Source organism: Leishmania donovani, chromosome 15 (genome assembly GCF_000227135.1).
Source record: "Leishmania donovani BPK282A1 complete genome, chromosome 15".
Lineage (NCBI taxonomy): Eukaryota > Euglenozoa > Kinetoplastea > Trypanosomatida > Trypanosomatidae > Leishmania > Leishmania donovani.
This window is the reverse complement of record NC_018242.1, coordinates 84,927-110,570: the sequence shown is the minus strand read 5'-3', so window position 1 is coordinate 110,570 and position 25,644 is coordinate 84,927. Positions and strand designations below refer to the sequence as shown.

The window sequence follows — 25,644 nt, the reverse complement described above, 5'->3', positions numbered from 1 at the left end:
CGGTTGGCGCTGTGCCCATCATGCGGATGCGCAAGCGTGTGCACCGTCGCGGGTCGCCCGCGATGCCGCGCCATCCAGCGCCTGACCGCCGGCATACCAGCGGCGGTACATCGCTGTGACCCCTCCGCACATGCTAGGTACTTGAGCCTGGCACCGCCACAAGCGGTTCCGGCATTGGCAGGGTGGGTGTGTACGGGAGGCCCTGGGATGCCATGCACCGAGAGGTGTGTGTGCCCCCTTCCCGTCACCAGGGGTCTGACGAGTGGAGGGAGGAGGGAGGAATAACGGCAGCAGATGAGGAGAGCGTGCATGAATCGTACTGGTGGTGGTGGTGATATTCGGCGATGCGTGTATTTGCTCAGATGTTGAAGCGGTTGTCGTGGGTCTGGTACACTTTCCCCTCCGCTGCCAACGTCCGCATCGCAGTGCGCACATCGCCATGGGTGAAGCCGTAGCGCTGCGCCGACGTCGTTAGTTCATCCATCGACATGCCAGCTCCGCTGCTGCCGTGCTGCTTGATGAAAGAGACAAGGAGGTCTGTCAGCAGCACCTTGATGTCGCCTCCAGGCAGCATATTGTGCATGCCAACGGCCGAGGCCGTGTTCTGTATCGAGACACCACTGCTCGGGGCACGCTTGTTGCCCTGTGTCAGGCGGAAGTGCGTCAGAATGGCGTCCAACATGTGGTAGTTCATTTCGTTGCTGTCCGCCATGCTCACCACAGTGCCGGTGACGATGGGGTTCTGCTGCCACACATTCACTGTGCCAGACGCGCGGACGTGCGTGTTAAGGGGAAGGGGCTCCTGCATCCTGTCCGCATCGATCCACTGGCGCACGACGAGCATGCCCGTGTTGTCGGTGATTCGGTACCCAAAGTGCTTGGCAGTGATGGCGCCACCACCAGAAGCCATGTTGGCGTTCTCGTAGCCCAACACACGGCCTACGACGGTCGCCTGCGTCACCTCGCGGCCGTCCACGACCAGAACACCACCGCCAACGCTCTGAGCCTCCAACATCTGCTTGATGGTGAGCGGGCGAATTGGGTGCATGCGACGCTGCGGCTGCTGGCCACCACTGTTGTTCGAGGATGCAACGGCGCCCCCGAAGTTGCTGCCAGGGGTCGAAGCAAGCATCCTGCGTGTATGTGTTTGTCTGCGTTTTTCTTTTGGGGAAGCGGGGAGGGGGCGTACGCGGGTACGAATACGGTGAGGAGAGGGTGGAGGGGGGGCCCTACGGAGCAGGTTTCTATGGTCGATCTTTTTGAAGGAAATAAAATGAGCACAAAGACCTCGTCTCTCACTCTCTTCGCTCTGCCCGTGTGTGTACGTGTGTACGGGTGTCTCTCTCTATCTCTGGAGGTGCGTGTGGCTCGCTTCGTTGCTGCTAGGTGCTTGCAAGACAGCCCGCTCACAGGGTAGTAGGACAGGAGGGCGACGATGCGCAAGAGAAGGAAAGGACATTCAAGCGCGCGCGAGAGAAAAGAGAAAAGAGAGAAGAGAGAAGAGAGGACTATGAGCGAAATGAGGCAGTGGCGAGCGATGCGGGGCGGGGACGTGAGCGAGAAAGGCACAGCTGTAGCGGCTAGCTCCTTCTCAGGTGCAGTAGGTTCTATGAGCACCTCTCTCTATCTGTGCGTGCGTATAGATGCGCGGGCGTTTCTGTACACGTGAGTGTATATGCGTGAGTAAGAGGGTCAGCGGCTGTATGCGTATGTGTAAGGATCGGGTTCTCTTCGAGTAGATTCGCGTTTCTGTGTGTGTCTGTCTGTCTGCCTCTCGGTGCTCCAGTACGCGTGAGTTAGATCCACTGAGCACGTGCTCTTTGGAGAGATGCGGGAGGGAGAAGAGAGACGGCGGCGAGAGCAACTTAAGATACAGATGTATTTTGTAAGTTTGCTTGCCAATGCCAGTGGTGGCCGTGATGCTAGCCTCACCACCACCCCAGCCCGCGCACACGACGGTCGATGAAGCGGCGGATAGAGAGAGCGGAGGGGCAGTGAAGTGATAGGCATGGAGGTGAGTAAGTAAGAGAGTTGGTGGTGGTGGTGGTGGTGGGGGGGGGGCAGACGTGCGGCAACGCATTCGTAGCAATCGTAGTGATGAACCATGAGGAGTGAGTCGATAAGTTCGTGTGTCCCAGGGCAGCGTTCTACGCAGTTTGACCGTGATCACACACACACACAAGCGCAACTAGAGAAAGGATGACTATCAGGTGGGCAAGGCGTGCCTGCCCTGAGCGCGCGTATTCGCGTGCACGCATGCACATGTGTGTGTGTGTGTGTGTGTGTTGTGTGTTCAGAGAAGAGGCACAGGCGTAACTGATTACCCGGGAGTTATCGAAGTCCGGTCGGGTACACCGTCACTGCTGCAGCAACGACTTTCATGGCACAAGTGGAGAGCGCCATGGCAAACGGCGGCAAAGTAACGCCACACGCGGTGGAACAAGAACGCACTGGAACGCGCACACACAGTAACGAAGGAAAGCGCTGCTTGCGTATGTGCACCCGCGTGTAGGTCCGAGGCGGTGCCACGCGCTGCTGTTGCGGCTGCAGTGGTTGATTACTGCGGCAGCTCTAAAAAAGTTTGTGTGTGTGTGTGTTGGGGAAGGGCAGTGCCCAAGCGAGTGTCCACAGAGCCATCGAGAAAGAAGAGGAGGAAACGACGACGACGACGATGACAGCGAGCACACACCGCTTGACTACATACGCATACCCTCTCTCTCTCACACACGCAAGCACACAAGCATGCTCTCTTCCAGTATTGTACATGCGCGAAGATTTACATGGTGAAAAAAGATTTCGACGTGATGTCATCGCGTAAACCAACACAGACCACTCACGAGCTCGTGCCTGCGTACATGTGTAGTCTAGATGGCGGGACAGCGGTAGAGGTACGGCAGTCCTTGTGTACGCTCCTTCGACTGCTGAAGCTCACGCAGAATACGTGACGGCTGTATGCCGGCCGCAGAGCCTCCGGTGAATCCGTCGGCACTGCTGCAAGGCGCAGGCATCGCATCCGCGCCTATCTTAACGACTAAGGGCTCCGGAATCGCCGGAGGGTCCACCGCTGCAGGGGAAGACGACGCCGCATCACTGTTAGCACCGCCGCCGCCCTTCGCCGCGCTAGGCTTGGACGCGTGCCGCAGCAACGTGGACTCCGTCACGTCGACGCGGCCTTCCAAGGCGCACCGCTGCAGCGCACGCGCAAGGCTGTGCCGCGTGTGAACCTTCTGCAGCGATGGCGAGGCGGCAAACAGCCGCTCCGCGAGGGCAAGAGCGTCACGACTTATCGCCTTCTTTAGCAGCCGGCCACGGCCACTGCTGCTGCTGTCCCAGTCGTGCGCGTGCACCGCCAGCGCCTCCGGGAGCGCGGCTCGAGCCTCCGCAGCGGCAGCACCACCACCTTGCTGCTGCCGCTGTTTGCTGCAGAGAATGAGATGCGCCTCTGAAGGCGACACAACCGAGTTGAGATCGTCATCATCGTCGGTCGTTGCGCGGCGGATGTCGTCGACGGACCAGTTGTTTGCCCTCGCAATCTCTTCCACGCGATCCCGCATAACGCCCAGCGCCTCCGCGACTTCAAAGTCAGAGATGAACTTCTCGTAGTCGAGGTTCTCAGCGAAGTCGAGGAGGTCGCGGTCGAAGTCGAGCTCGGCGTCCATCGCCTCCTCCTCGGTCAAGGCCCACTTCGGCTTGCGGGAGGAGGGCGCCACTGGGGCAGCCGTGCCCTTGAGCGTGGTCGCCACGTGTGCTTCCATCGACTTGTGCATGTTGTATGGCGGCGCGCTGGCGTTATCTGTGCTAACGGCGATCGCGGCCAGCTCCTGCTGCTGCTCAGCACGCCTGCGCTTCTCTGCCTCTCGCACCCTGGCGGCTCGCTGCGCCGCCTCCACCTCGAGCTGCCGGTCAGACTCCTTCATTGATTGCACCTGCCGCGCAAAGCTGCGCAGCCAGCGACGGTGGCGCGAGAGCGCCTGCGACGACTTTGTTTGGCGCTGCCGCTGGTTCGCCACGCGCAACGCCTCCTGCTCAGCACGGGCGTCGCGACTCTCCTTGGACGGTCCGTAGCCAAGTGGGTTGCCAGTGGGCTTCGAAGGAACGAACGGGGCAGAGGATGCGTTTCCTCGATCGTAGCCATCGGCACCGCCGGCGCCGCCGAACCCAGCCGCCGAGCCGAGGTTTGACGGTCGCTGGCAGAGCAAGATTCCCTTGTAGTTTTCTAAAGCAAAGTGTGTCGTGTGCCCTGACTGCGAGTACATCGCCGGCGGATGGCTTACAATGACATCCTTGTAGGTCTCCATCTTGCAGGCGTGTGAGTGCTCGTGCGCGTGCACGTGCGAGTCAGTGCCGCAACGGCTGTGTCTATGTGCGTGAGGTGGGCGAAAGGCGGCAGGGAAGGGAAATGCAGAGGAGGCAAGAGAGAGAGGGAGGGATCCATGGGCAATGCACATGCGCGTTGATCCACTAGCACTCGCCCACTTGCACGAAGAAGAACAACAGCAACCGCAGCAGCGGCAGAGGAAGAGGAAGCGAGAGAGAGAGAGAGCAACACGCAAACCGCAGCCGTTGCCGCGAACGGGAGAGACAGGCGAAAAGAAGTAAACGGCCAAAAGTGGCACGGAAGACCGCGCCCGTGTAAAGCGAAAAGACGAGACGACGACAATAACACACACGCACGCACAGTGGTCGTTGATTGTAGCGTCGCTTCAAGAGGGAGGGAGAGGGAAGGGGAGAGAGGAAGGCGAAGTAAATGGCGGTGATAGAGCCGCAGGAGGCGGAGCAACGAACGCGTTAAGGGGAGCAGACAAGACGGTATCGATCGCGCAAGTAGGTGGCGAGAAAGTGAAGAACGGTGGAGAAATACAGGCGACCGAAGCAGACGTGTCCACGTGCTCCCCATACGCTCTTTACGAGCTGATCCATGTTTGATGCGCTACGGCACCGACCGCCACTGGCACCGCCATCTGTTCGCGTTCTGAGCAGGGAGGGAGAGGCAGACCGACAGACAAGCTATGCGAGGACGTGCAGTCGCGCTCATCTTACATGTGCCCCTCTCCACCCTCTCTTCTCCCTCGTCAGAGGACCGCCCTTCGCTGTGCGTGTAAGAATGTCGCGTGTGCGTCGGTCTGTGAATGCGTCCGCCAGCATTGCGACGACGAAACACCCCAACCCCCCTGTTTCGTTCGTTTTATTGGCTTCCACGGAGGGAGGAGACCCGAGGAGGAGGAGGCAGAAAGATATGCGTGACAAGTAACGCCAGACGAAAAGAGTGGGTATTTCGAGAGGGGCGGGGCGTGCACGCCAGCCCCTCAAAGTAAACAAGGGCAACCTATACATGATGGGGCAGGTTGGACACCGCGACAACAGCAGAGCCAACGATACGGAAACTCCAAAGAAAAGTGAAAACAAAAACGAAGCCGACGCCGGCGGGAGGGGCGGGGGAGGCACAGGCGCGGGTCACCCAAGGCCCCGTCCATCGCCTCCCTCCTTCTCTTGGAGTGGGCGGTCCCTTAACACATTCCGCCCGGGACAAAGAGCTACTGTACATCCAGTTCCCTTTCTTTCTCCGTGATGCCGCTTTCATAGGAAGGTATGCGGATCTTGCCAGCGATCTGGCCGGCGCCGTCACTACCGCCCTGTTCTCTAGCAAGGTGGGCCATTTCTTTTGCCAGCAGCCACGCAGTGGGCGACAGAGCGGAGAGAGAGGGCAAGAGGAGGAGGGGGCGCGTGGATGAGTGGGCGACACCGCTTGCTTCTCGTGCTGCACTTCCGATAGCCGATCGCAACAACAAGGGTCCCTCTGCGGGCTGTGGACGCCATCTTCTGCCTCATGCCGCATGCGCTGGCAGCGTTTTCAGTGCAACCAGCGTGACCCTTCCTGCCTTGCCGCCACTGTCGCCAGAACTCTAGAAGTGCTCCCTCATCATTAGACTGGCCCATCGTGAGGAGAGCAGCAGTGGTAGCGTCACGCCCTTGGTGCCCTCCACCTGCAGGAGAAGCTGCACATCCGTGATAAACTCGTGCCCGCGGACTTCGCTCTCAGATGTTACTGGCACCGCCGCTTCCGCTGCCGTCGCTGGCGTTGTCGTTACAGGGACGTTGCTGCCGACGGTGAGAGCTGTCGGACTTAGCAGGCGTCCCAAAGCAGCACATTCATCGACTGTGAGGGTCATGTCGTCCTCGATGGTCATCGCCGCATCGGCATCAGCGTTCTCCTCGGCCTTGGCGGTGCGGGTGTCCAGCGCTCCTGCAGGCACTCGCCGCAGAGCCGCAAGGCAGTGGAAGGCACGTCGCACTCGCTCCTCTGTGGCGCCGGCATGCCTACCGATGCCCACGAGGAGGCGCAGCAGGGAGGACAAGAGAGGGGCCATCGTTAATAGAGTCGGCGCTGCATAGTTGGGGGACGAGGGTCGGCTTGGCGGAACATGTCCCAGTAAGATCCGCCACAGCGCATAGCACCGCTGCACGTCCTCAGACTGACTCCACGCGTCCTCGCCGCACCACTCGCGCCACCACCATTGCACGAGCATCCACTCCGCCGGCATCTCGCCCAGAGAGGGAGGCGGGGTTGTGACGAGAGACGGCAAAGGCGGCATCGCTGTCGTGCAGAACGTAGCGTATTGCGCCAGCACGCAAGCAGGCAGAGTGGCTATGGTTTGCCGCACGGCGCCAGAGCTCGGTTTCGCGGCGCATGCACGCATGCACTGAGAAGTTTGCATTACCGCAAGCTCGGGTTCGCCGCCACCAGCACCAGCCGTCGGTGCGTCGCACGTTGCGCAAAAACAGCAGCGGCGAAGCGCGAGGTTCGCCAGCCACAGCTCTAGGTCAACCATCACTAGCGGCTTTCCCGCCGCCGCTGTGGATGTGACCCCGGCCGCCGCCGCTGCAGAGAGCCGTTCCACGTCTGCCGTGGTGAGAAAAGGAAAGCGTAGCGCTGCGGAGGGGCGGCAGGGGCAGCTAGTCAGCAGGTAAGCGTCGAGCGACGGGTCCGGCAGCGCAAGGGGCCCTGCAGTCGCTGAGGAGAACGTGGCTGGCCGGACCGGACGCGTCGTTGGCGCCGGGGTCTTCGCCTCACGGTCCCTTATTGAATACTTCGCCTTCGCCGCCAGCTCGGCAGATATGTCGGGGAGGAAGCGCCAGAGGCGCTGCAGCTGATGAACAAGGAGGCCGCGCTCGAACTTCTCCATGGGCACCATGGCATTCGGTTTGGCCGGGCGGACGGAGCTCAGAAGCAACTCCAGTTGGCCGCATCGCCATGGGCTGGGCCGCCGCAGATTCGTCGCCTCGTCAGTGTAGATGCGCAGCACGGCCAGAGGGCCGTCGGCGAGCTCGTCAAGGCTGCACGGCCGTCGCGCGGTTGGCACAGTTGATGCCGGCGCCGTTGCGTGCATGCCAAGCACCTCGCGGTACAGCAGCTCCACCCAAGCTTCGGCGCCGTCGCGCGCGGCACACACCATCCGCTGTGACTCCTGCAGAAGAAGCGCAGCACGTGCGAGGGGCGCTGGCGCGTTGATGGCCTGTTCGAGGAGGAGTTGCACGGCTGCTGGAACGTGCTCCTCCGCCAAAATCTTGGCTTCCAGCTCGGGCACCACGGCGTCGTTCGCCGCACCTGCGTTGCTGTCCCTCGCGCATTCACTCTCCTTTGCGACGACCTGAGTTTGCTGCGGTGGCTGTGGCGTGTTCGCGGCCGAGGAGAAGGCGTCGCCGGCTAGATTTTGCAGAGAGCAACGTTTGAAAAACTGCACGGCCACCTCCGCTGCGGCGGCTGCTACCTGCGGCCAGTAAGCCACCGCTAGCTCGGCAGACAGCATGGCGCTCGCCTCGCTTGCGTTCACGAAGCGCAGGGAGTCGATCAGGGCTCGTGCAGCCTCGGCGGAGAGTCGCGGTGCAACTCTGAGAACCTCCTCGTCGACTTTGTCGCTGCCGCTCCCGAGAGCGGAGGCCACAGCGTCGAACGACACATCCGTCTCCACCCGATGATGGCGTGCGATGCTGCAGCAGAGCAGGCGCACCGACGCAGCGAGCTGGCCAAGACACACGTCCACCGAGAAGCGCAGCAGAAGAGCGAGACAGTCCTCGAGATGGGCGACAGTGTACGTCGTGCACGCCGCGATCGCCTCCTTTGCCCGTGCGTAGCTCTGATCGATGCCGGTAAACCACGCCGTGGTACTGAGGGTCGCTGCAGCCGGCAGTGCGACAGGGCACTCTGACTGCGCAACTCCGTCCATAAACACCTCCTCCGCGACGAGGTGGTACAGCTGCTCCGCGTGCTGCAGGACGGTCGCCCACACCTCCGCCTCTGCTGCAAGCGCGTCCCTAGCGGCGGCAGCTACGGCCTTGCCTGGGAAGGTGCCACTCCTCTCGAAGGATTGTGGCGCCGGCGCTACGGGCAGAGTGCCCAGAAAGGCCTTACTCGTCTTCTTCAGGCGGACGCAGGTCGCCTCCGTCAGGCGGTAATCACCCAGACGGAAGGGCTCTGCCAGCTGCCGCGGCGCCAGGGACTCATTCGTGAGTACACGGCCCGCAGCAGGGCGGCAGAGCAGCCGCAGCTGTGCTGTTAGCTCATTCACGGTTCGCGCACGCGCCTCAGCGCACCCATGCTGCAGATCAACTGCGTGGAATTGCGAGGTGGCGGCGGCACGCCAGATCGTCGTGCCCAGGTTTGTAGGGTCCAGTTGAGGGTCGGCGGAGCTGGCCAACGGCGTCGTGGGGTCGCTCACGTCCTGCACACGCACAAAGAAGAGTGCGCGCGGCAGCCCCTTCTCCTCCAGCAGATTGCCAGCCGTCATTGTCGAAGAGTCGACGGCCCGAGATACCATTGACATGCTTGCGCGCCGTGGGATGGAGCCGGCACGCTCCGAATCTGGGGAGGCGCTGGCGAGGTTAGCGCTCACGCTCGCCGTCGACTTCTCGCGGCGTTTAATAGTGTGGCGGAACGAGGCCCCGGCGTTGAGCAGTCCCCCGGAGACAGCCTCCACACCTTCGCGGTGTGCGTGAGCCACCACTGCGGCCATCCACTCCTTGCGCTGGCGCTGCTGCTGTGCGTGCTGCTGCTTGAGCTCGGTGCGCAGCCGCTCGACGCTCCAGGTTTGCACGCAGAGAGTCGACGCTGCCGTCACGGTGGACGCGGCACCGGGGGGCGAAGGGGGAAACAGCAGAGAAGGCGAGGAGGACCCACCCGAGAGGCTGCCGGGATGGACGCCGATGAGCCGCGCCGGTGCAAGCTCTTTGGCCGCCGACGGAGGCCCGAAACTCTGGATTTCCTCCGGGGATGGGTTGTACACGGGATGGGTATACTCTGGTCCCGCGGCGCGCAGCAGCGCGCCGCCACCGACACCCGAAAAGTTGTTGAGGTCATCTTCGCAGTCGTCGCCGCTGGCCCGCTGCGCTGCCGCTGCGTCTGTCGCGAACGATGCCGCCTCGAGCCGCCGCTGGCGCGTCGGAAGGTCGTAGACGAGGAAGGTTGCCAGCACTCCGAGCGGCGGCATCGCCATCGTGGCTTGAAGCTCCTCTACCATGGCGGATACGGCCTGCTCTTCCACGCCGGCCACAGTCTTGGCAAGTCGGTTGCTCTTGGAGCGCGGCGGCCCAGGTGACGCACCTTTCGCCCCCTTTACTGGCGGCGACGTGCGCTGCTTGCTCGACTCGGCCGCTGCAGCGGCGACCGCTGCCTGCTGCTCGGCGGCACGCCGACGACCCTCCATCTCCATCAGCTCCGCCTCCGCCGCTGCCGTCGCCTGCCTCAGCCGCCGCGCTAGCACTTCAACGAAGGAAGCGGAGTCGGAGAAACCGACGAGGAAGAGCGTGCGAAGCGGCACAGACCCCAACGCCGCCGCGTTGGGCTGGCTGATTTCCTCTGCTGTGGCCACCGAGCCGGCAGCAGGGGCGAGGGCGGGGGCCGTTGGCTTCGGCACCCACGACAGCATGCGATCACCAGCCAAGACGCCCAAGTTGTGGCGATGCACTCGTACCACTTCCCTTACGACAGCTTCGATCAGCTGCTCGCTCTCGCGTCGGCATTCCGCGGACACCGCATTCACCCGCTGACTAAAGCGGGAGGCGGTGTTGCTGCTGGTGCCGGGGCCGGCGGTGGTGGCGACCCCCTGAGATGCGCCGCCACCGCCACCAGGGTTGCCGCCGCCACCCGAAGAGTGCTGCTGCGCCCGCTGTGAACGCCCTGCAGAGCCGCTTCGCTTCGCATCGCCGCCGCTAGCACCCAGCGCACTGTTTCCGAGCAGCGTGCGCGGGGTGACGTACGTAGCCACCGCACCCCCCTCTACCAACGAGGGGTCGATGCTCTCGACACCGATTTCGCTCACTACAAAGTGGGAGAAGAGCTCCTCTACCGGTGCGGCGGCGGAGGTCGGCGCAGTGGACGAGAGTGTAATGGACGAAAAATCAACTGCGCTGGTTTCAGCGCCCTCTCCAGCCCCGAGCGAGTATTGGCGCGATGCGGCAAGCCGGCGATGTGGCGACTGTGAAGGGGGCTGCTGCTGATGCGATTTGCGCTGCACACACACTTCGATCGTTTCAGCCAGGAGTCGGGCGCCGCTGAGGTCGTCTCCATAGACGAGGCACGCCGCCGGCGGCATCCGCTGCGCCCACCCCGGCACTAGTTCCTCGCGGTGAAGAGTGCCAGTGACACCTACATCACCCTCTGCGGCCTGTGGAGCAGGGAGGTTGGCCTCGTCAGCGGCCAGCCGCACAGTCTCCTCGGCGGCCTTGCGCTGACGCGCCACTTCTGCATGCAGCTTAGCCAGGGCACACGTCACGGCCTCCGCTTGCGCTCGCACGGCTTCCTGCGCCTCGGCCTCAGTCGCCGATGTGATGCACTTCGCCGCTTCGAGCTGCAGGCTGGCGTCGAGCGTCTGCTGCAGTAGCGACTGCTGCGCATCTGCACTCCTTAAGACTGAGGAGTCAGCGACTTCGCTGTCGGTGCCGGCAGCTCCGTCATCGCTGCGTCGCTTGATCTCCGCTGCGGCGGTTGACAGCGACATAGGAAACACCAGCTTCTCCAGCCACTGCCGCCACTGCGTAACGGGCAGGTCTTGGTGCAGCCGGTACACGGGTCGCCCGCAAAGCCCCGTGGCAGGCAGGTGTCGGTTGTCGGACACCTCCATGGCCAACTCAGCCAGCCCTCGCGCCACCGCTGCACACCACACTACCGCTTCCTGACGCTTGCGCTCCCGCCACTCTGGCGCCGTGACCTTCAGCGAGTGTGGCACCGTGTTGCTTGACGGTAGCATGGAAACCAGCTGGTCGCGCTCCTCCGTGAGGCTCTGCTGGTGGACCACGGCGACCTTCAGCATCCGCTCCGTTCGGAGTTGCTGCGCGAGGTCGCTCTTGCTCTTCTCACTCGCTCGCAAGGCGGCATCGGCAACGTCGCTCGCGAGCAACGCCTTGTCCCCCACAGCCGTATGATCCGCGCGGGAGGTGTCCGTGACAGCGCCAGCCCTTGACGACGCAGCAGCAGCAACAACAACGGCGACAGAGCTCGATGATTGCTGCTTCTCTGCAGCGGCCGCCAGCCGCGCCAACCTGTCCAGGCGTGCCTGTTGCTTCTCCGCCTTGGCTGCGCGGATGGAGTGAATGTAGTCCGCACTGCCGTGCGCCGCCGAGAGGGCGAAGAACGGCGGCGTGGTGGTGGGGCGATCCACGTCCAGGCCGAGGCGGCGCAGCTTGTCATCCATCTTGTCGAGATCGGCCGCCGTCCGCGCCGCTGGCCCGTCCGTAGAGGCGCGCATCTTTGCCGATGATTGTCTCTCACTCCTGTTCTGCTCACGTTATGCGACGGCGCCGTCACGGGATCGTTTTCTTGTTTTGATGTCCAAAAGTTGCGTTGGAGATGGCGTGCGCGTATGTGTGTGCGTGCGAGGCCGTAGTAGTCGCGTGGAATGGATGCACATGCGGGGCGCGGCTACCCTGCCACTTGGCGCAGCAGTCTCTCCCCTTTTTTTTGTCCTCCTCTCGCCCTCTATGGTGAAAGTCGACTGGGCGTGGAAGGTGGCACACCCACACTACTACTACTACAGTCTGAAAGCGCTTCCAGAGAGACGAGGAGAGAGGGCAGAGGGGGGGGGGCGGACCGTACTGTTGCGGCATTGAAGAGGAGGGGTGTAGGTGGGTGGGAAGACCCGTCAGGCTGCTCTTGGTCATGGAGTGGTACTAACACCCACCACGGATGTGTTTGCCTCGGAGTGTCAGTCGAGCAGCATGACTGAGCTACGTGCCTGCACGCATGAACGGTAGCCAAGTGCCGCGCTTCTCCTTGGCCCACGCGCGCTCACATAGACAAATGACCAAGCCAGCGAGACAGGGAAGCGTGCGCAGAAGAGGAAGCTCTGACGGCGTTCCGGATGTTTTCAGGCCTCAATGGCTACCAAAGGGAGGGAAGTGCTTGCGAGAGAGGGGGAAGGGGGGAGGACTGTGGGTGCTGCGGTGGTGGTGGTGGCGTTCGGCAGCAACGGCTGGCTGCATGCAACGGCGATGCACACTCACACACGAGCAGAGGTCAACAGCAATAAGCACCGTTGCACCGTCGCAGCCACGGGGTGCGGGCAAGATGAGAGGAAGGGGGGGGGGTGGAGGGAAGCCAAAACGAAAGACTAGAGGACGCTCGCAGGAGCGGAGCAAAAAGAGGTAGTGCCATACAAGGAGTGTGACGGTAGCGAGCCGATGTGTCGTGAAATCTCAGGCGGCCGCACGCAGAAGGCATGTGCGTTGGGATCCCCACACTGCCGTTGAGTGCGCACGCACGGCATGAGCAAAGAGAAATCTTGCAGCGGGCTGCAGAGGCCTACGGTGCGTCGGTGCTGAGGATCGCCACCGCCGAGGCGGAAAAAACGCCGCCGTTGCCGTACACAAGCGCACGTCGCGGGGTAGGGTGAACCTGCCGCGGCCCCGCTTGACCACCCAACTGCGCGACAGCCTCCGCCACGTTGTACATTGCCGGCACCTCCCATGGCGCTCCGAAGCACATGAGACCGCCGTGGGTATTGATGGGGAACTCGCTCGGGTCCACATCGCCGCCACGCTGCGCCGCCCTGCGGTAGGCCTCTTCCACCATCTGCCCGCCCTCGCCCTCCCTGCACAACCCGGCCGCCTCCAAGGCGCGAATCAGGCAGATCGGGAAGCAGTCGTACAAGCCGAAGAAGTCGATGTCAGAGGTGGAGAGTCCACCCGTCGCCTCGTACGCCAGGCGCATGGCGCGATGGCACGAAAACGTCTCAGACGTCACTTCCTCGTGCGTGGCTGGCGGGTAAAGCGGGCCGGAGGCTTCGCCGACGCCAAGGACGTACGGCCTGCGGCCGTCGAGCGGTCCCGCTGCGAGGTGCTGCTTGTAGTGCTCCTCTCGCGCGAGCACAATTGCGACCGCACCGTCTGCGCGGCGCGCGCATTCGGGAAGATTCGTCACGGGTGCGATTTGGCGAGCTCCGAGCACTTCCTCCAAGGAGTAGCGCTTCCTGCACATGGCATCCGGGTGCCGCACGGACATGGCGCTCATGAGCACCGGCACCATTGCCAGTTGCTCGCGCTTCAACCCATACCGCTTCATCTGCCACTGCGCGTAAAAGTCGTAGCCATGTGGTATGTACGGCTCTGCAAGGTGGGGCGAAGGGACGCTCTCGTTCGAGCGTTTCGCGAACTCGGAACTTGGCAGAGTGTGCACCGCGTCGCTCGACACCACTACAGCTACGTTGAGGCGCGGCATGCCACGGAAGAAGTCTAGCGCCGCGCCGATGCTGCTGATCGGGCTGGCGCCACCCGTGTCTATCGTTTTGAGCAGCATCGCTGGATTTGCAGCAGTGAGCTGGAATTTTGTGGCGAGGTAGTGCGCTTGCATGAAGTGCCCAGACGAGAGCGAGGGGGTCGCGATGAGGGCGCCGACGTCTTTGGCAGCGATGTTGGCCTCAGCAAAGGCGAGCTCCAGGGCCTCCCGTGCCAGATCGATGGCGTCCCGCTTCAAAGCGCCGACGGCGGTTCGCCCCACCCCCACAAGTCGAATGCGCTGCATCGCTATCGCACACTCGCAAAACGACGAGAGCCGGAATTGCTTGCCTGCTGACCAGACGCTGCCGCTGCACGGCGCACGCTAGAGACACAACCACCTAGAGAGCAGCCACTGCCGGCAAGCGAGTAGAGAGCAGTTGTTCTGCTGCAGTCAAAACCTACCCTATCAGTTGTTGCCGTACCTTGTGTGTGCGCGCAAGCTGAAAGAGATTGTACCTCCTAGTGTTCACCACATCCCGTAATAAGAACGTGCTGCGAAAAAAAAAACGAACAACAAAAAAAGGAAAGCCGAGTGGAGAGAGACTCACAGAAGGTACAGTGTCACTGCTGCTATTGAAACTGCGCTGCACAGCTAGGGCTGGAGAAGCAAGCGCTTGCGTTTTGCGCGCACGCGCAGGTGTACAGTGTGGCGTAGCGAAGCACCTTTAGAGGAGTCAAACACCCAAGAAAAGCGGGAGAGAATCAGCCGGAGCTCTCTTTCTTTTTTACTTGTTTTGGCGGCTGCTTATAGCTGCCACGCCATCGAAGACGACATCACACCGCATGTGGACGCCACGAATTGCGTCAGTACACCCAGCGCGTTTCGCCCCGCGCAGGTCTCCCACTGCCTTCGAATTATCAGCGAAAAAAAAAAAAAAACGCTGCGTCCTTTTCGTTGCGTCGCACCGTCCACGTTCTTCCTTTTACGCACAGGTCTCCCTCCACTCCCTCCCCCTTCTTTGTGTGTTTTTAGGGAGGAGGGAAACGAAAAGGGCTCGAAGACAGAGGGAGAGGGAGGTAGGGAAACCTTCGAATCGAACAACACTTGACGTCGCTCGCCGTGTTCCAGCCGGACTCAAGGAATGAGCGCTGTGCTGGGGTTTTGACAGCAGCGTGTCTTTTTTCGTTTTATTTATCTCTTTTCGTTTCTGATGTACGCCAGAGGACATCACCGCCATTAGAGAAGCGAGGCGAAACTGACAGACATGTACCACTATAGCCACCTCGTACTTTCATCGCTGCTGCTTCGACGAAGAGAATCACAGTCATAAAAAAGGGCGAAAAAAAAAAAACAAAAGGAAAACGTTAGAGTACTACTACAGCAGGGGAACACCCTGACCATTGAGCATCGTGCCCGGAGGGTAGCTAATCGCGTTCTTGCCTTCAGGCTTCATGGCAGGGAACAGAAGCACTTCCTTGATGTTGGACTGACTTGTGAGGAACATCACAAGGCGGTCGATGCCAAGACCCCATCCACCAGTGGGCGGCAGCGCGTGCTCCAATGCTGCGACGAAGCCCTCATCGATCTCCATAGATTCGTCATCGCCCTTATCGCGGTTCCGCAGCTGTTTAACGAACTCCTCACGTTGGACGATAGGGTTGTTCAGCTCGGTGTACGCATTAGCAAGCTCCTTCTTGTTGACGAACAGCTCAAAGCGCTCCGTCAGGCGGGGGTCGTTGCGGTGCCACTTGGCGAGAGGCGACATCACGCGAGGGTGATCGCAGATGAAGCAGGGGTCGTGGCACTCGGGCTCAAGGAACTCAGCGATCAGGGCATCGAGAAGGCGAGGCGCCGTGTACGGTGGAGGGCAGTCGGCCTTATGCTTTTCGCACAGGTCCATCAGAAACTGAATGCCCGCATCGGACTCGAAGTCAACGTTGTCAAAGGATACCTGCAAGCGCTTTTCCAGCTCCGGAATAATGTGCAGACGCTTGAACGGCTTGTTGAAGTTGAAAGTAACCTCTGGCAGTGGCTTGCCCTCTGAGTCCTTCGGCGCATAGCGAACGATTGGCGAGCCGTGAAGCTCCATGGCCAGACCATACAGAAGGTCCTCCGTTGCGGTCATCCAATCGTGGTAGTCCATGTATGCCCAGTACGCCTCGCAGCTTGTGAATTCGGGGTTGTGGGTCAGGTCGATGCCCTCGTTACGGAATTGCTTGCCGATTTCGTACACGCGATCCATGCCACCGACGACGAGCTCCTTCAGGTACAGCTCCGGCGCGATACGCAGGAACATGGTCTGGTTGAGGTCGTTGTGGTGCGTCACAAAAGGACGCGCCGCGGCTCCACCAGCGATTTGGTTGAGCATTGGCGTCTCGACCTCCACGAAGTCCCGCTCATCAAAAAATTTGCGAATGTACTTGATGATGTTTGCACGCTGAATGAAGGTCTTGATATTGTCGCGGTTGACAATAAAGTCGAGGTAGCGTTGACGGAAGCGCTGCTCAAAGGAAGAAAGGCCGAAGTAGTCGTCGGGGAGCATGTGGTAGCAAGTTGAAAGAAGCGTAATCTCGGTTGCCTTGAGGGAGAACTCGCTGCTCTTGGATAGGGACGGCCTACCTGCAATGCCGATGATATCCCCGCGCTTCAGCTTAGAGTGGATCTCGGCGAACTTGGACTGGTCGATGTAGTCAGTAAGAGCAGAAATCACCTGCACAGTCTCCATATCGCCCTGGATAGTAATGAAGTGCAGCTTCGAGCCGGAGCTACGCTTATTGATGATGCGGCCCGCGATTGTCACCGTTTCGTCGAGGGATGTGTCGGGCTCTGTGAGCAAAGGCGCGTACTTCCTGCGATACTGAGGAATCGTGTATTGACGATGGTACTTGTGGGGGTAGGCAGCGCCGAGGAGACCCATCTCCTTGACCATTGCCAGGCGCGACTCGAAGTACGACGGCTCTACCGTCTTGTCTTTTTTCGCCTTCTTCTCATCCTGCGGAAGCTGGCTGCGCAGCATACCCATCTGCTTCACCAGCGACTTGTACTCATCACTGTCAGTACCCTTTGTCTTTTTGTTGTCTGCGATCTGGGAGGCAATAGCCTCTATCTGCTTACGGAGCTCTTCGAGGGACGACATCGGAAAGGCCTTTTACTGTTTTGTGGTGCGATTAGAAAAAAATACGTGAAGGTGACTTTCCTCAGTCCGTCAAAGCAAAATGAAGCAGTATTATTAGTGGAAGAAATGTGCTCAGCGGTATGATTGTGGGTACACAAAGGAAAGAAGCGAAAGAGAAGCAGAGATATTTTGAGGGAGGGCATGAATGGCCAAAGAAAAACCTGACGTGAGGCACTCAAAGCAAGGAAGTCTTCCCCTTTTCAGAACGCCAGTAATAAGTCCTCTTTTTACGCACAGAGCGTTGCCATCGACGTAAATCGTGGCAGGAACTCACTTATTCCGCGGTTCGCATAAAAAAAAAAGCACGTGATACAACTGTCTCAACGACCTCTTCCCGCTATTATCTTCTTTTTCAACGGCAGCTTTCAGAAAGTTGTCTAAGAGCCCACACAAAGCGGCAGCACGTATTGCGATAATTATCATCATCACTGAAGAGCAGCTTCTGCGTGTCGGTCGACCTACAAGCATCTAACCCAAAACCCTTTCTTTAAAGGCAGGAGAAAGGGAAGTATGTGAAGAGAACAAAACAACAATAAAATACACTGTCAGGTCTCACACCACTTCTTTTCGTCGAGCAAAATGCTCATTTTCTTTTCGTTGGGAACAGTGTCGACGAGGAGTTTTCCGTTGAAAGACAAGCCTGCAAAAACCCACGGGCTATTGCCACTCCAACAGAGGGCAACAACGCTGTCTCCGTAGTCTGCTAGTCGCCGAAGGCACTTTGGTTCGTTGTTCTGCTCAACATCCCACAGCTTGACAGTTTCATCTGAGCTACATGACAGAACAAGTTCGTCTCGAAATGAGTTGAACAAGCAGCTCTGCACCGCGTGCTCATGTGCTTTCATGTGCCGCAGCATTGCGAGAGAGCAGGAGGCATTGTAGCGGATGTCGTGAATGTACACGTAGCCGTCCGTGCCTGCGGAGAGAAACTGCCCGGGCTTTAAACGATCAAAGTCGACCGCCGTCGTGTAGCCGAAACCGTGGCTGTACTTAGTGGCCGCAAAGGAAGAAGCTTTTTTGCTGCGCAGATCAACAAGCTGCAGCCCATCAGAATCACAAGAAATAAGGCAGAGATTGGGGTCGTAAGGCGCTAAGGCGGCGCAGCGAATGGCTCCTCCGCTACTTGTGTAGTTGACCGTTTCCGAACCGAGCTTAGAGGAACTCAACAAGACCGTGATCAGCGTGTTTTGATGGACTGCCCTGAATTCTCTCTGGAGCCCGTCCAAATCCCATAACACACAGCTGTAGCTCTTGTTCATTGTGGCAATGCACTTGGGCTCACTCAATACATTTTCCGAAATTTGGAAAACCTCCAATTTCTGCAGCGATGAGACAGCGAGGAGACTGTCCGCCGAAAGAGAGGGTGAGCACCACAAACCCATCACTGGGTCGTTGTGTGACCATACCGTGGCACACTCTAACGATTTTGTGTCGTCCTGATACTCGATGAGGTGAATCTTGTTCTCCACTGAAGGGTTGGCGGTTCCGATGAGAAAGCGGTGACACTCCTGGGAATTTAGCGATGGGTGATACAGCGAGCACAGCGACCTCGCTTGCCCGTCCAGACCATACGCAGATGCGGAGCTCATTGTGGCCGGAAAAAAAAGAGAAGCGCTACTAGGGGTGGGGGGGGCGACGAGACTGCGAGCGAGGACGGCGTGCGTTCTAGACAAGCGACGGAAAAGAAAAGGCGATAAACAGGAGTGGAAGTGTATGGACGTAGTTTTGCCATAGTGCTGCTACAGAGTACTCTAGGTGGCCGCCCTACACTCGGCAAGCTGTTGAGAAGCCATGGCACAAATGCAGAAGAGCACCTATCGTTAGATAGGGAAGACACCCTTTCGCACGGGGAGAAGCTTAAAGGCACTGGGCAAGTGTCTAGCCATAGCATTTTACCGTTGACAAGCCTTGCCATCGATCAAGGGGAATCAGCACTTTCGAAAAATCCCTTGAGCGGCAAAGAGGGGGGGGGTGCCGAGAGTAACAGAAGTGGAAGAAGAGAGCAAGACCAAAACGCTGTCTCAGCGCACCTTGAGCGCAAGGACTAGCTTTATCAGAGTTCATGTGCTTTTTTCAAGCCAGCAAGAGCAACGGACGGGGGAAACCTGTGGCAGTAGCCTTGAAAAGGTGCTCGCATTATGGTTCACGGAGGAAAACTTGAGCGAAAGGGAGGAGTGGGATTGTAGCCACACACAGCCCCCCCACAGAAGCGTGTTTATCGGACCCTTTTGTTGCATACGGGCAGCTCTTTTCGAGCACAATAGTACGTCGTGCCGCACAAGCATCACTATAGCACCCCGCGGTGTGACAACGAATCGTGCGAGAGGACCTCAGAAGCACTGCGGTCGCCTCTTGCAGCCGAATCGAGTTTAGCCCGGAACTGCACCCTCCCAAATAAGAAAAACCATCATCAACTGCTTTTCATCTTCACTCCACTCGCCATCTGCTTTATCTGTGGTTCTGCAATCGGCACTATGGTGGAAGGATAGGTTTCCTGCCAGTTTTGGAAGCGGAGGCTTAAAAAGAAACTTCATGTTAACTAATTCTCTCGTCCTCTCGTTTCCAGCGCTTTTTCGCTTTCCCATACCTCCTCAGTTTTTTTCACGTAGAGGGAGGTATCTCTCCTGTAGTGTTCATCATGCTCGAAAAAGCGGGGCTACCATTCAGGAAATCCCTCTACTCTGTTTTCGAAGAGGAAAACGGGCTGACAGATGTCCCGATGTTCTTCTCGATCGAGGTGGAGGGTGCGAACGCCTTAAAAGCAGCAACCCACTCAACCGACCTGCAAGTCCCCGTAGCGCCAACGGTGAACTCGATCGAGGTATCTTCTATAGTCTTTAAGGCCTCCGTAGCAGGAACTTCACTGCGACGAGTGTGCCTCTTCATGCAGCGCCTTGACTCCGATGGCAAGGCAGTTGGTCCTCCAGTTCCCCTAGCAGTAACTGACACCGCCCAGTTTTCCGTTCCCGTGAAGCTGAAGCTTTTCACTGGGGATCGAGTTCGCCTGCTGCTGTTTCAGAGAGGCACTGGACCTGCAGTAAGCGCAGTCATCTTGAGCGGGTGCATTCTTAGCAGCGCTGACTGCTATTTCGCCCCTGGCACTCCACCGGCTTCCCTGCTTTCTTGGACACCCGAGCCATTCCGCTCTGTTAGAGAGCCAGGAGTGTCCGCGTCTCGGAAGCGGAGTCGCTCTCAGCCGCGGGCTGAGCAGAATGAATCTGTGTTCGATGATGAGCCTCCCACCCTCGTCTATGCCCCAGTTTCTGGTGGTGATGACGAGAGCTAAGCGTGCAGAAAAGCAGGATATCTTCTACAGAACCGACTAGCGACAACAAAAATAGCTGAAAAGACTGTGAAGTATATTACTGCCAACGACCAGTAGCCTGCCCAAGTTTTTCCTCATGTTACTATTTTTTTTTTCTGTCTTTTTGTTGTGGGGTGACCAGGTCTGCAATTGCTCCTCCTCGATTGGCATCCCTCAGTTGCTGATAGGGGGCTTGCAGGCCCGTTACTGGCATCACAACTAACAACCTGGCAATCTTCGTCTCGGCTCCGTCGGGTGAGAAGAGGCGCCATCTTTCTTGTTGTTGTTATTGCTCCGCTTGCCATCTCCGAGGGCCCTAAACTTACACTGGCCGACTCTGTGTTTGGGCTCATCCGGCATGCACGTAGAGCGCTCTCTACCAGCACGACGGACGCCAAAGCTTTCACCCGCGAGCACGACCCTTGGCCAGGCCTGCTTGGTTCACGGCATTCTGTGCGCCTCGAGTCTTGTCTGGCGCTGATCGCGCAGCACTTAAGCTAAGAAAGGGCGAGGAAAAATAGGAAAAGCCCGCAAGGCGCATGACCATCGATTCGGTGGTAGAGCGGCTCGTCCTAGACGGCCCGATTTTGGCCGCAGTGCAATAGAGGCCGGTGAGGTGTGGCTGTTAAGGGGTATACTTGCTGACGTGTTCGCGGTAGAATGACACATTGAAATAAATAACCCATGCTCCGATTGTTTCCCTATGTCCAAGTCTGCTTTCTTTATCTCCCTTTGTCGCTGATGCCAACTGCACCACGTTGCACACTTGAAAGCGGCGCGACTCTTTCTCAAAATTTATCGTCGATTGCAGCTACAGCAACTGAGAGTCTCAGGTGATTATGCGCAAATGGCACACACGAAGCGAGGGAGATTCACCGTGGATCTGTCCATGTGTACGCTCAGTAGCCTTCCTACAGATACTCTCTCTGTGGAAAAAGAGAATGATGTGCTTTACCGCCTTTTAGAACTTCTTCCCGAGCGCTACACGAGCAAAGTTTTGGAAGAGCAGCGCATTCCTGAGGGCCTCATCGTGCAGATTCTCATCAAGGCACGCGCTATAATAGCCAGTGAGCCGATGGTTGTCGAAGTAGATTCCCCTGTTTACGCTTGCGGTGATCTACACGGGCAGTACTACGACTTGGTTAACATTTTCAAGCGGTGCCCACCGCTTGGAGGCACCGTTTTCGGAACTGATGCGAAGAAGGCACGTAAAGAGACCAGCTCATCGATCGATGATAAAACATACAGCTTTCTGTTCCTTGGCGATTATGTCGACCGCGGCGCTCGCTCCGTTGAGGTCGTTGTGACACTGCTCGCTCTCAAGATTATTTCTCCGCGGCACATGACTATGCTTCGCGGAAACCACGAGGACGAACAAATCATGCTCTTGTATGGATTTTACGACGAATGCAAGAGACGCTATGGCATTAAACTTTTCAAAATGTTCACCGATTTTTTTCGTGTTCTGCCTGTGGCGGCCCTAGTGAACGGCTCCATTTTCTGCGTTCACGGCGGTCTCTCCGCGGAGCTCCGCTTCGTGCGAGACATCCCGGACACGCGCCCGTGCAACGTCCCGCACTCCGGCATCATTTGTGACCTTCTGTGGGCAGATCCCGAAACTGATCTGCCAGCTGGTGTGGACTGGGCTCCGAGCTCGCGCAGAATTTCATCTGTGTTTTCCGAACGGGCACTGGAGCGGTTTTTAGTTGAGAACGACATTGATTTGGTGTGCCGCGCACATCAAGTGGTCGAAGAAGGATTCCAGTTTTTCCCGGATCACAAAAAGCGGCATTTGCTCACCATCTTTTCGGCAACTAACTACTGCAACGAGTTTGGGAATAGAGGCGGCATTTTACGCGTGGATGAGAAGGGTGTATGCAGCATCATCACGTTGGAACCACCAGACTTTGTCCAGCAGCGGGATATCATGCTTTTTCGGGATCCGCTTCCAAACCCTCTGAGCCACGACTGAAATGGAAAATAGATGAGAGCGCACCAGGCGCCTTCTTCAGATAGATCTGCACGCACCACTCCCGCAGCTACTCATTGTGTATTTTTTTTTTGTGTTCATGCTCGAGCGTGAAGGTCTTTACCGAGTATCATTACAAACACCAGTTAAACGGGATCAAAAAGAAACAGACACATTTTTTTTTCAGAGCGCGATCTAGTAGAAGGGGTTCTGTCGAAAGCAGGCTGCCATTCCCTTTTCTCTTTGGATCGGCTGTTCGCTCCACGCGGCACGAGAGATGTGCTTGAAAAGTGGGCTTGCCCTCCTCCGCTGATGAATGCAATGTCCCCTCGACAAGCCTTTGTGCACAGGTTTCTAGCTTTCTCTAGTCTGAGTTCGGTCATTTTTCATCATTTCTTTCCTTCTCTCGCATGTCTTTTTTTGCCAGAATGCGCCGTGCTCTTTGGCTTTCTTCTGTGCGGCTCCCTTGAAAAGGGAATAGGGCTGTTTCAGTGGCACGAGCGTGCGCGAGCGCAATCGCTTCACATGGCCAGCTCGCACTCAAAGCTTTCAAGCTGAAAATTTGCCGTTTTACGTATTTTGTATTAGGCCTTCAAGATGGCTACAGAACTACAGCTTGTAATGGAGGCCAACAGCGAGCTGTTGGCGCACGCAAAGGTGGCGAATCCACGTGGATGCTCCATTCACGTCGACAAGCACATTCAGAAGCCAGTCCTTATTATGAAAGGAACGCCTTCTCAAACCCGCGTGCAAGTTCCGCGCGAGGACCGCCCTCTCTCTTCGTTACGATTACACAACTCTCTTTTGGCGGCTCAAATCTGCCTCAACTCCACGGATCATTTCGCTGTTGAGATAGTCGTGAGCCAGTATACAGTGAAGCGGACAAAACTGATAATTGGCACCAATGTTGCAGCTGCTCGATACGACAAGACGGATGATGAGCTGACGACTGCCTATCTTCCCCTTATCATTCCACGCAACAAGTGGGTACAGGTGGTGTTTCATGTTGCTGGCATCGTGCATACTGTGTTCAATCTACCATGTATAACCTGCATTGACGCAATCACTCTCACTGGAACTGGAAAGATATCGTGTGTGTTCACGAGCAGTGACGAGCAGTCGTGCATTGCCGCAACGCCGGAGGGCATGGCCCTTTTTGCAGTTCCGGCGTATGTTCCACCGATCTGGAAGACGGCCGCCGCGACACCTGAGCATCTGTCGTCTCTGCTAAATATCGATTCCAGGTCTGACATACCCTTTACAAGCGACGTGTCCTTTGGCACGGCAGCTGCTCCCTGCGCTGAGTCACCGTCCTCGCCGGCTTCGCCTCTTTCGACGCACTCCGTAATCCTGCCGCGGCTGAAGCTTCTGAAAGAGACAGCCGTGCCGCCGTCCTATCCTCACGTTTCCTCGAGCGCCTCAGAACAGGTTGGGGCAGCTTTAGGAAAGGGGTCGTACAGCGCGCCTTCCCAATGCGATTATATTCGCCTCGTGGACAACGAGGACATAGTGGCCAAAGATGAGCATAGCACCATATCATGCTCGTACGGAGATGGTCACCGGCAGCAGGCCTCACAAGATACCGTCGCGGGCAGGTCTTGCGGTGCAGCGCGAGGGGCAGCGAACAGCACTGCATGTGGCCTCAGCGGCTGGGAGCAGTTTCCTGAGGAACGTGTCGGTACACTCGTCGTTTTTTCACCAGCACGCTTGGTTAAGGTAGACGCAGCCAAGCGGCCGCCACGAAAACCCAGAGTCGTTCCTGGTCCCCCAGGATCAAGTGACAACGAAAGATTGCAACGCATCATCGCGTCCCGCAAGCATCGGGTGATGCCGAGGCAGGGATCCCTTAACAGCGGTGGCGACGATGGGCGGAGCAACATCTCGCGACGGCAGCAGCGTCTTCGACGTCGCATGCGTGTCTTACGGGCAAATGAGCAGAAGGCCAACAAGACAGCAGCAGCCAAGGCGCTCGTTGCATCGGAGCTTCCACTATCCCAGCGAGTTGCGGCTGTGGAGGATTCAACAGAAGCAGCTCCGATTTGCGGATACGGTTTCGGATATCTCGGTGTGCTCAAGCCAAATGGCGAGTACGAGGAGGACGATGACGCTAACCTCAACTTGGAGGGCGCACTCACGTTGTTGACAGACAATGAGTGAAATCTTTCTGTGGGCGGTGGAGTGCATGGGCACATCCGAAATGATGCAAAGACAGACCACACGTTATCATTTCCAGAGTGTGATGGCCTGTGTAGAAATGGCGCGTTGCACCACACGGACACTAAGGGACTCTTCTTGTCTCCATCCATTGCTTACTGCTTTCCTTTCTTCTTTGTATTTCCCTCTTTTCCTTTAACTCTACTTCTCATCTTCTCTCTGTGGTTCGTTTCCCATGTTTTGATTATTTTACTGCGTCTCTGTGTGCCTTTCCCGTTTATAGAGCATTTTTGCCTTCATGGTGAAGGGTGCACACGCGCGCGCAGAAAGGCGCGCGAACATACTGCACTTTTCCTTCCCGTGTCCTGTCATCAGCTTTCCGCCTTTGATCTTTTTATTCGGCTCACTCCCATGTTCAAGGATGCTGTGTGATGTATCACTACCGTGGGGAGACTGTATCGAGACGAGACGAACAACGCGACCACCGCATTTGGCAGAGAAAAGCAACCTACTGTATGTGTGTGTCGCCGCTCCTGCGTTGTCTTCGATACCCCCGCCTTTTTTTCTTCTCCGTTCACCCTCATTCCGCCACTTGCTTGTGTGTTCTTCTCTTCGTATGTGTGTGTCGCGTGCCTCTCTACCAACTCCCTCCCCTTCTTTTGCATTGTATATTCTTCACATACACACGCACGAGGAGACACGACGCACCCTCCCTCCACCTTTTACAGGCGGAGGGGACGGAAAAAACACAATCAAAAACACGCAGACAAACCGAACAATAACAAAAAAACAACAACACAGGGAACAGTTGACCCGCTCAGCTCGTGCAACGTGGCGCGGTCTCTGGGCGACTTGCTCCCTCCTCCTTTTTTTCTCTCGCGCAGGATGCTTGCGTTTGTGTGTGCGTGTCACAGCGGAATCCATTCACATGCACACAATGGTTTCGTTTACTGTTCTCATTTTTGTGTCTCTGAAACCTGACGGCGGAAAGGGGGCGCACACACCTCTCGGTGCATGGCATCCCAAGGCCTCCCGTACACACCCACCCTGCCAATGCCGGAACCGCTTGTGGCGGTGCCAGGCTCAAGTACCTAGCATGTGCGGAGGGGTCACAGCGATGTACCGCCGCTGGTATGCCGGCGGTCAGGCGCTGGATGGCGCGGCATCGCGGGCGACCCGCGACGGTGCACACGCTTGCGCATCCGCATGATGGGCACAGCGCCAACCGAGCTCGAGCGTATCCCACCCGGCCCTCACTGCCTGCTGATGGGGAGCCTGCGTGCCACGCCGAGGAGGATGCACCAGGTGGCGACCGGCATGATGGGAGCCGGCTG

General features: G+C 58.2%; 9 protein-coding genes across 9 annotated transcripts; 3 read left to right on the top strand and 6 right to left on the bottom strand.

Moving 5' to 3' along the window:
* Nucleotides 1–358: 358 nt before the first annotated feature.
* Nucleotides 359–1,132, bottom strand: LDBPK_150310 (replication Factor A 28 kDa subunit, putative; the record flags this gene model as incomplete). The annotated part of the gene is made up of 1 exon (XM_003859508.1): nucleotides 359–1,132. The coding sequence occupies one exon, from the start codon at nucleotides 1,130–1,132 to the stop codon at nucleotides 359–361; it is 774 nt and encodes a 257-aa protein (XP_003859556.1).
* A 1,732-nt stretch (nucleotides 1,133–2,864) lies between these two features.
* Nucleotides 2,865–4,298, bottom strand: LDBPK_150300 (hypothetical protein, conserved; the record flags this gene model as incomplete). The annotated part of the gene is made up of 1 exon (XM_003859507.1): nucleotides 2,865–4,298. One exon carries the CDS (start codon nucleotides 4,296–4,298, stop codon nucleotides 2,865–2,867), a length of 1,434 nt encoding a protein of 477 aa, XP_003859555.1.
* A 1,605-nt stretch (nucleotides 4,299–5,903) lies between these two features.
* On the bottom strand, nucleotides 5,904–11,741 carry LDBPK_150290 (hypothetical protein, conserved; the record flags this gene model as incomplete). The annotated part of the gene is made up of 1 exon (XM_003859506.1): nucleotides 5,904–11,741. One exon carries the CDS (start codon nucleotides 11,739–11,741, stop codon nucleotides 5,904–5,906), a length of 5,838 nt encoding a protein of 1,945 aa, XP_003859554.1.
* Nucleotides 11,742–12,793: 1,052 nt separating this feature from the next.
* Nucleotides 12,794–14,011, bottom strand: LDBPK_150280 (nonspecific lipid-transfer protein, putative; the record flags this gene model as incomplete). The annotated part of the gene is made up of 1 exon (XM_003859505.1): nucleotides 12,794–14,011. The coding sequence occupies one exon, from the start codon at nucleotides 14,009–14,011 to the stop codon at nucleotides 12,794–12,796; it is 1,218 nt and encodes a 405-aa protein (XP_003859553.1).
* Nucleotides 14,012–15,083: 1,072 nt separating this feature from the next.
* LDBPK_150270 (lysyl-tRNA synthetase, putative) lies at nucleotides 15,084–16,844 on the bottom strand (the record flags this gene model as incomplete). The annotated part of the gene is made up of 1 exon (XM_003859504.1): nucleotides 15,084–16,844. The coding sequence occupies one exon, from the start codon at nucleotides 16,842–16,844 to the stop codon at nucleotides 15,084–15,086; it is 1,761 nt and encodes a 586-aa protein (XP_003859552.1).
* A 584-nt stretch (nucleotides 16,845–17,428) lies between these two features.
* On the bottom strand, nucleotides 17,429–18,472 carry LDBPK_150260 (hypothetical protein, conserved; the record flags this gene model as incomplete). Its single annotated transcript, XM_003859503.1, has 1 exon — nucleotides 17,429–18,472. The coding sequence occupies one exon, from the start codon at nucleotides 18,470–18,472 to the stop codon at nucleotides 17,429–17,431; it is 1,044 nt and encodes a 347-aa protein (XP_003859551.1).
* A 1,049-nt stretch (nucleotides 18,473–19,521) lies between these two features.
* LDBPK_150250 (hypothetical protein, conserved) lies at nucleotides 19,522–20,169 on the top strand (the record flags this gene model as incomplete). Its single annotated transcript, XM_003859502.1, has 1 exon — nucleotides 19,522–20,169. One exon carries the CDS (start codon nucleotides 19,522–19,524, stop codon nucleotides 20,167–20,169), a length of 648 nt encoding a protein of 215 aa, XP_003859550.1.
* An 865-nt stretch (nucleotides 20,170–21,034) lies between these two features.
* LDBPK_150240 (protein phosphatase 1 catalitic subunit, putative) lies at nucleotides 21,035–22,159 on the top strand (the record flags this gene model as incomplete). Its single annotated transcript, XM_003859501.1, has 1 exon — nucleotides 21,035–22,159. The coding sequence occupies one exon, from the start codon at nucleotides 21,035–21,037 to the stop codon at nucleotides 22,157–22,159; it is 1,125 nt and encodes a 374-aa protein (XP_003859549.1).
* A 594-nt stretch (nucleotides 22,160–22,753) lies between these two features.
* On the top strand, nucleotides 22,754–24,313 carry LDBPK_150230 (hypothetical protein, conserved; the record flags this gene model as incomplete). Its single annotated transcript, XM_003859500.1, has 1 exon — nucleotides 22,754–24,313. One exon carries the CDS (start codon nucleotides 22,754–22,756, stop codon nucleotides 24,311–24,313), a length of 1,560 nt encoding a protein of 519 aa, XP_003859548.1.
* Between the last annotated feature and the right edge of the window lie 1,331 nt (nucleotides 24,314–25,644).